Source organism: Suricata suricatta, chromosome 6 (assembly GCF_006229205.1).
Source record: "Suricata suricatta isolate VVHF042 chromosome 6, meerkat_22Aug2017_6uvM2_HiC, whole genome shotgun sequence".
Taxonomy (NCBI): Eukaryota; Metazoa; Chordata; class Mammalia; order Carnivora; family Herpestidae; genus Suricata; species Suricata suricatta.
The window spans coordinates 16,032,913-16,041,674 of NC_043705.1; the positions used below are offsets into that span (position 1 = coordinate 16,032,913).

The 8,762-nt window shown below is 47.7% G+C and overlaps 1 protein-coding gene across 1 annotated transcript in view; it reads left to right on the forward strand.

Moving 5' to 3' along the window:
* PRDM6 (PR/SET domain 6) overlaps positions 1-8,762 on the forward strand; it is a 102,624-nt gene that overhangs the window by 4,948 nt on the left and 88,914 nt on the right. Inside the window, exon 2 of the mRNA XM_029941534.1 lies at positions 4,185-4,492. Within this exon, the coding sequence (XP_029797394.1) occupies positions 4,185-4,492 (308 nt within the window). The remainder of the gene's footprint in view (positions 1-4,184; positions 4,493-8,762) is intronic.

Consider the following 8,762-nt stretch of genomic DNA (forward strand, 5'->3'; position numbering starts at 1 on the left):
CGCGCGGGGGAGCGCAGGCCGAGGCCGGGGGCCGTGGGAGGTCTCGGCCCGCCCCCCGCCCCGTCGCCGGGTCCCCGCATCCCCACGCCCCGAGCGCACGCGGAGCTGCCAGCAGGCGGCACTCAGGGGTGCCTCCCCGGGCGGGATCGATGGGCACCCGCCCCGCCGGGCACGGCCTGAGGGACCCGGGGGCCGCGACCTCGGCGGCGGTCGCGGAGGATTTACAGCTTCGCTGTTACCGGCGCCCAGGCGGAGAGGCAGGCTTCTCAGCTGCGCCTTCGTTTCTTCTCCAGACGACGAGGGAGGCCGGGCGACGGCGGCGGGCGACGGCGGCGGCCGACAGGCGTCGGGGAGCCAGGGCCTAGTGTGGCGGGGGCTTCCCACGGGCCCGTCAGTCTCTCCGGACGGCAAAAAAAAAAAAAAAAAAAAAAAAAAAAAAAAGGTCCTGAAACGTGTTACATTTCACCTTTCCTAGAACAAGAAATGCAACACCAGCAGAGAAAACCATGGCCTGCTCGGCCCCCTTTACGCACACTATTTTCATTTGCACCAAGTTGTGCGTGCACTTGGAAAAACATTCAAACTGTCTGCTAGGGTCTGAGATGAAGGGTTCAAGTCCGCTCTTCGTTACACTTGGCCTGGCCTTCAGAAGTCAGTAGGTGGGTAAGGCGGTCACCTGGTGATACCGCCTTCCCTTATTCAGGACCCCACTAAGAGGAGCACTAACAGTTCTACTCAAGAGAGAGGAGGGACCCTGCTCTCTTCTATTGCTTAATGCTAGCATGGCATTTCAACGTATCCTGCTTGCAGAATCTGATCGTCTTTCTGACAGATATAGAAAACACTTTGCAAATAATAATTATGAACTTGTACCAAAAATTACCCTGATTTTAGGAGAAACTGGGAACATTTATTTGCCTACTCTTTATGAATTCAAATGGACTTGTGTTAAGAATTGCTCGGTAGGGAATGCTGCATATAATGTACACATTAAATGTATATACAGTATATAAAAATTTAACCTTCAGGGCCACAGTAGTTTGGGGGTCCGGCCAGCTTCTCCTTCAAACCTTTTCTTGTGGGTGTTTATGGCTTCTTTCTAGAAAACACTCTGCTACAATGTTTGTCTACTTCCGCCACATTTGTCCTGCTCTGAGTAATAGGTTAAAGGTTTTAAGGATCTTCTAACTCCTTTGGGATTCAGACATAAGTCAGAGGCCCATTATTTTCAATGGTAGAGGTTCCGGATATTAAAAAAACAACATCGGGATAGAACGTGTTTAGATGTAATTGGTCAACTTCTCTAGCAGAATATTTTCATACAGCATTCAGTGGTTTATACATTAAAGCTCATGTAATTAAAGTGGATAGGCCTCCCTTGCTTTGCCAGGGACTTCACACACAAGTAGTCTCTAGATACTGAAAGAAACTCAGCTTTTGATTCAGCAAAATGCCCCTACTAGGTGGCTCCACACCTGCTGGAGGCCAGGGAAACGTAGAAGGTAGAGGAGCGTTAAAACTCTGTGACGAGGACTTCTTAAAGAGAGGGCTCGCCAGAGTTTTGTCATGCATCACCAACACTGGGCGTGTTGTTCCCTGTCCGTGGGGGGGCGGGGGGGGGCTGGAATTGGTTCTTTTCCTCATTTTACTACTGATGTAGTTGGCGTGATAGTGTGTGTGGTCGAGATGTTGGACATTGATGGGATCTCTGGGGTAGACTGATAGGGAGTGAGTATCAAATGCTCTTACCTCTCATCCTGGTTCACTGAGCCAACCAGAGAGGAAAGTGGGGTAAGCAACTCCCTGGGGTGATTTTATTTTTATTTTTATGGGCCTGTTGCCTTTGTTTATGGTCATTGGTTTTAAGTCCTTTTTGCTCAAGGGCTGAGAGGTCATCTCTGAGGTCAGACACTAAACTTCAAAATTGTAGACATAGTGAATTCACGTTCCCATACATTTAACGTCCCCAAGGCCAGGAGTGTGGGGAGAGAGATCTAGAAATCTTTGTAATTTCACTGATGCTAGAGCAAATTTTGTGTCTCCCAAATAGTGCTCCCAGTTAAATCAATTGATTATGTGTTTGGATATAAATTCTTCCAGCTTTCATTGGTTTCCCTAGATCTTTTTTAGATTTGGAGGCTTAGGAGTGAGCAAACTTGACTGTGAATCTTTCTGCACCGCTTTCTCGTTTCTGAGCGTGGTCTAGTTACATTGCTCATAAAACCTCACATCTCTTCTCTGCAAAATGGGGGCCATGGGGTGATTGCTTGGTTCAGGATAGGTGTCTGGAAAACGGTAGGCAGTGGGCGATCTGGAGTTTTTGTCTTTGTTTCCATTCCCCCTTTGTTCAGGTTTCTGTTTTCACCATCAGAAGCTTGAGAGGTTGTGTGAAGTGTATCTGGAAGGCCTGGCATATGGTAAGGGTAGGACAACCTTCCATCTAGGCCCTCAAGTCAAAAGCAGATCTGACACAATATTTATATTACTCTGTGTTACTGGAAGAGGGAGCTTTTGTGCAATGGAGGCCCAGAGGCTTGGACACTTCCCTGCCTGTAGACACAGGTTGTGAGGCCTGGGGAGCTGCAGTCAGAGGGTCCTGTCATTTCTTGGGTTCTCTTGGGAGGAGTGCGGGCATTGATGACTGAGGGGAAGCAGAAGCCAGCTGGAGCCTTTCTCCACGGAGATAGGATGCTCACAAGGGCAGCCCTCAGCTTGCTGTGAAGGGGGGGGGGGGTGTTTGCCCACCACAGCTGGTTGCCATTAGGGGTTCCTTTCTTGATGACCCACTTCGTCCAGAGTTACAGGGATATTCCGTGTTTTAGCATGGAGAGGGCACACTTAGGGTGATCCACCAGAACTGGCAGCGACCCAAGCAAGGCGGAGCGAGGACGACCCGTGGCCCAGTGCCGGCCCTTCCCCAGGTGCCCCAGCTCTCGCCTGATACTGTGCTCTCGTGCTCCGTGCGCCCGGGCTCGGCGGGTTCCCCGGGGAGGCCGGGTCACGCCGGCGGGCGCCCAGGCTGCCTCCCTAAGGCAGGTCTGCAGGGCTCAGGGCGCAGACACCGAGGCTCCGCCAGGCCCATTAATAACTCGGAGGGCGCTGCGATCCGACAGCGCGGTCGCCGCAGGCCCTGCTTCCCGCGGCAGCCTGGCCTTTTCCCATCCAGTTTTTAGTCGTCGAGGGACGCTGGGCATCCACAGCTCCCCCGCCCAGAAGGAGGGTGAGGGATCCCCTCGCGCTGCTGGCCGCCCCGGGGAACGTTCGAGAGAGACCTCTTCACGACAGCTTTGCGTTTGCGTATATATAATCGTGTTCAGCCTGGGGATCGACCGTCTGGACAGGACTTGGGGTCCTCTCCACCCAACCATTACCCTGATCCTTAACGACCCGTTATCTTGATGGTTAAATTTGCTCTTCCTTTCTTTTTGGTTTCTGGGAGGAGCTTGCACTCCAGGACAGGTACCCCAACCCTGCCAGAACAGTCCCCCCTTTTCCACCCATGCCCTTCTGGCTGGAGTGGCCAGAGCGGGTGCTGCCCCGGCTGGAAATGGACCCCAGCACCCGGTGTGCTCTCCTTGGCGGTTGTCTGGGGTTCCGCGCCACGGAGGCCAAGACTTCCTCGCCTTTTGCTATGGGGATCCCCAGGAGTAGGAAGGACGCTCTGTGCTAGGGGGGTTGCCACCTGCCTTGGAGATTCTAGAAGCAGTATCTATAATTGTAGAAAGCGCAAAGCCAAATAGACCCAGGTGATCCACGTGTAATCTCTCTGAGACTGAGGAGCAAGAAACAGGCTCTTCTGGCGGTGGTATTAAAAACACCTGGAGAGAACGCGTGGGAACCGAGCAGGGGGAAGTGGGAACTGGAGACGCGAGGAAAGAGGCGGAAAGGGAAACACTTCGAGAAGACGCTGGTCCTGGGCTCCGCAGAGAGGGCCCCGCCAGCCTCACGCCAGCTTTTGGGGCGCCCTGGGTCTCGACCCCTGGCAGGTCGATGTGGGTGCGGCGGTTTGCAAGCGAGAGGTGCATATTTACTTCCCCTGTCCGCAGCGGCCTCACCTCCCTCGAAGGTGGCTCACCCGGGAGGGGGATGCTGTTGTCCCCGGGGGTTTCCCCGACGCTGGGCCGCCTGGAGCGGCAGGTTAACCTTCTTCCTTCCCTCCCTCCCTCCCGCCTGTCTCCCGGCAGGTTGCGACATGTGCGCGGACAACCGCAACGGCGAGTGTCCCATGCACGGGCCGCTGCACTCGCTGCGCCGGCTCGTGGGCACCAGCAGCGCCGCGGCCGCCGCGCCCCCGCCGGAGCTGCCCGAGTGGCTTCGGGACCTGCCGCGGGAGGTGTGCTTGTGCACCAGCACCGTGCCGGGCCTGGCCTACGGCATCTGCGCCGCGCAGAGGATCCAGCAGGGCACCTGGATCGGGCCCTTCCAGGGCGTCCTCCTGCCGCCGGAGAAGGTGCAGGCCGGCACCGTGAGGAACACGCAGCATCTCTGGGAGGTAAGTCACTTGCTGGCCAGCACCTTGCCAACCAGCCCGAGCTCCCGTCTGCAAAGAGCCTTGGCCCTTGGTGGGGGGGGGGGGGGGGACCGGGGGATCACTTTTGGGGAGAGCCTCCCTTGTTCTGCAGAAGGCAGTGGAGGATAGGTTTCAATGGTCATGCAAATACCTGGTATAGCAGTACTTGCAGTAAAGAGGTGCCTGGCCAGGAAGACAGGGGTTCTGGGTTTCTGAGGTCAGAATTCCCTAAACAAGCCTCTACTCCAGCTGGTCCCCCCCGAATCTTGAGAAAAAGAAAAAAAACAGGTGAGGTGGGGGAGCAGAAGAGGCTGGGCATTGTGGGTGTAAGCCAGGAGAAGCTTGTGCCCTATTCCGAGCTCTGCCAGTATGTTTTTGGGCACAGGGCAAGAAGGAACATAAGCATGAACAGGAGGAAGAGAGCCAGGCTCCTTGTCTCAGATAAAAACAATTTTGTAAACCTTGGATTAGACCGCAGCGCATTTCATAACTTTCCAAGTGTCCGAAGTAAGCAAATGAGGCCGTGAATCAGGAATCGCAAATTCTGCTTCTTCTCTGACAAAGTACAATGACATAGTCTTCAACGAGACAGAAAATCAAAACGTAGGAAAACTCAGAGCGCTTTAATATCACCCAATGGTAATACTTCAGTGGCACAATCTTATCTCCTGTGATTATTTAAAAATAAACCGTGTCTTTGAAACCTGTTCATCGGAGATTCCTCCCAAAGCTTGATGGTTGATTATCGAGACCCAGTTCTGAAGAAGAGGCAGATTTTTGGGCATAGGTAATCTCCCCACCAATTTTAGCCACCTCTCATCCCTGGAGTGATTTATGAAATACAAGATGGTAGAAGGTACACCCTTAGGGCAATGTGTAGGTCTTACTGAGGCCTGGCAGTGTAATGAGTGGGAATAGCTGAAAACAAAGTCTCTTCCGTGCCAGTGGCCAAGTTGGCGTGGACCTTAAGGCCTCATTAATGGTCATTTCTAGAGCAACGTATGTCACATGCTTGGTTCGCTGGCCCGACAGGATGGGTGTGCTCCTAAACTCAGGGGACTCTGTAATCCTCTTCGATTTTTGCTGAGCATTCTGGCCAGCACTGCCTGAGGGCCTAGAGTCTCGGCATGGTGAATAACAAACCTGGCCTCCAGAACCCATACCTGGCAGTCAGCAATGGGGTGCCAGGGCCTGTGTTTGTAAAAACCTCCTTGGGTGGGGGAGGAGCTAAGTGGCTGAGCTCCCAGCCCACATGGTGGCCATGGGCGGCATAGACCCTACAGTTACCTGCAGGGGCACTGTGCCCAGGCTCACAGGTTCCATTTCACTCCTAAATTGGGAAACAGTTACACATTTTTAATCTTTCAGACCAGGATTCCTGAACAAGGTGCATATTTATGTTACCAAATAGTGCTTTTTGGTTTTTTTAAACAGATTTTTACAGGAAAACATGGTGGGAGGAAATGGCATGGTCCATAGAGCCAGGTTAGAAGTTAGAGCTCTGGGGACTGGAAAAACTGACAAGTGGTAAATAATCTAAGCATCTGGTTTTGAAATACTTCCCAGTTGGTTTTTGTTTCTGACTAATTAGTTGTAACCTCCAATGCGGTTTAAAGTTTATAAAATACTTCCAGGCGCTTTTCGTGTTTCAGTAGTGTTATTAGGAACTCTAATACCATACAAAGGCCTGCCGATACTTTTCTGAGGGGATCGTAAAGCTGTTGTCCAATGGTACGGATTTGCTCTACGTGCAATGTTAAGACCCAACACTGTTATGTGGCCCTTGGATGCCTTAGGTTTTGAGCTCATCTATTTTTAGAGTGCCAAGGGACAAAGCCATAAACATGAAGAAAATCCCATAGTTCATTGTGTGTGTGTGTGTGTGTGTGTGTGTGTGTGTGTTTCTTAAAGGATTTGGATTCTTGGTAGATGGGCCGGAGATGACTACACATAGAGAATATAATGCTATATCTTAACACTGAAAACTGTGGAGCCTTTCTTTTGTGCCCTTCCTTACACTTGATGAGGTTAAAATTCTGTTGAGATAAGGAGAGTGGGACTTGAGGGTTGTTGTCGAGGACCCCTTAACAGATAAAAAGTGCGTCTTACCTGTAGCTTGAGGTATGTGAGTTGCTTCTGTGTTATATATATAAAAAAAGACTTGCTGGGAGTGTGCACTCATAAATGATTTACGGGCCCCGCCGCCTAATTTCAGGACATGACCTGTTTATTTTTATCGGCTGTAAGAACAGTTAGAATAAGCAAACATGGAGGGGTTGAAGGGATGTTAAAACTGCAGCCTTGCAAAATGTATCCGTCTCCTGGGAGATCCTATAAAATGTGACCGACTGAGGCCAGGTAACTTAGTGCCGATGTCCGTTTGACTTACTTTACTAGGGTTCAGGATTTTACTAGTAGAATTATTTTTGCGCTATGAAGTCTGAGTTTATTTTTTAATTTTAAGCATTATGATGTATTCTTTTCCTGAAATGTGCCGATTTGAGTTTAGTGAAATTTATAACCAGAGATTCCAAATGTTCCTTAAATGTCAGCCTTGGCTTTCAAACCTAAATTCTACTGTGAAAAAATTTTAATCACCGTATTATTCATATTAGGAAAGAATCCGTAATCGGAATCTATGGTAGATCTATAGGAAACTTTTGGCAATAATTGTTTCATGACTCATGTAATAATGATCCGTTGAAAAAACATTCTTTCAGATATCTTCCAGAATCTCAGGTTGACATAAAACAGATCTTTAAGAACTTAAAAGCAGTTGAAGCATTACCATTTCATTTTAAAAGTCAACCGGAATCATTTCTCTTCTCACATTTTTTCCAAGTCACTGGCTGATGAAGAAATGTCTTTATATTTAGAGTTCAATACTCGGCTCCTGATGGGTCTTCCCAGGGTTACTTACCTTTCTTTCAGTACAATAAATGGATTGCTAATCTTTCCCCGTCACTGTTTCCAAGTAGATGATGGATTTTTGTTTCAGTTTACAGTTCATTGTTTTTAGTATGGCTGTACTTTATTATACACATGAAGGCTTATTACAGAAAGAATCAGATTCACCTTAGTTACTCCTTTAGTTTAATCATTAAAAACTCGATTTTCTTTGTAGAAAATGGCTCTTTAATATTTAACATACATCAGCCATGGAGAGCTTGTTTGATTGTTTCGTCAGTATGCTATCATCTTTTAGTTAATATTTGCTTTGTGAATAACCGTGCCTCTTAAAAAATAGAGCAATTTAAAGAAAGTTAAATATCATTCCATTATCTTCCATATATTTTGACTCTTAGGGGTATTTATGAGAAATTCTAAGAGTTTTTCTTTTTCTTTTCTTTCTTTTTCTCTCTTTTTAAGCAAGAAGCTCAGGTGACTTTTTGTGGCTTAAGGAGCAAACTGAAAGCCAAGTTACTAGTATTTTTTCAAGGGGGGGGCACAGTTTGTTTTAGAATCAGACTTCAATGTGTTTTGCAAAAATTTAATAAATTCACATAGTTTAAAACAAAAACATTACAGGATGGATGAAACAATCACTTGCTTTGCTTAAAGACCTTTATTCCAATAAGACTTGGATGCGTGGTATATTTCCAGCTGTTTGGCCATAATGAGAAAAATCTTTCTGAATATATTGCAAAGAAAACATAATCTCTTCCTCAGCAGTTAGGTCTTATTGATGAGAGTGAGATAATTTTGCTCTAATGTGTTTTCTAATAAAGAAGTGAAAAGGCACATTTGATTCTAACATTTATGAAAACATTATCTCAATTATTAATGTGCCCTTTTTCCCTCGAGATAAATTAATCTAATTGCACATGGTTTCCCCTTTCTGCTTAACATCAGAATTTAATATGACTGGACCTGAGGAATGTACATCGTATAAACTTGAAATTCTATTGAATATAAAATACGGAAGTTTAAAATAAAGTTACCATTTAAGATAGGCCAGTATTACTCAGGCCTTTCAAATCAAAGTCTGATTTAACAGGAAATTTTGGTGACCATGACAAAATATATTACACTTATTTTCACCCTAGAAAAATTATTCTGCTCATTGAAATAAGGTGGTGACTTGTTAGGATTACAGTCAAGGAGCTAGAAAGGGCTTTAATTTTATAGAACCTGTCTTTGTCTCGGTAAATTTGAGTGTCTCATTTTCATTAGACTATGTGGGAACCTTCAGTATTTTTCTTCAGAAAATCAAGGGGGATAACATAATGCGGTTTGTGTGTGTGTGTGTGTG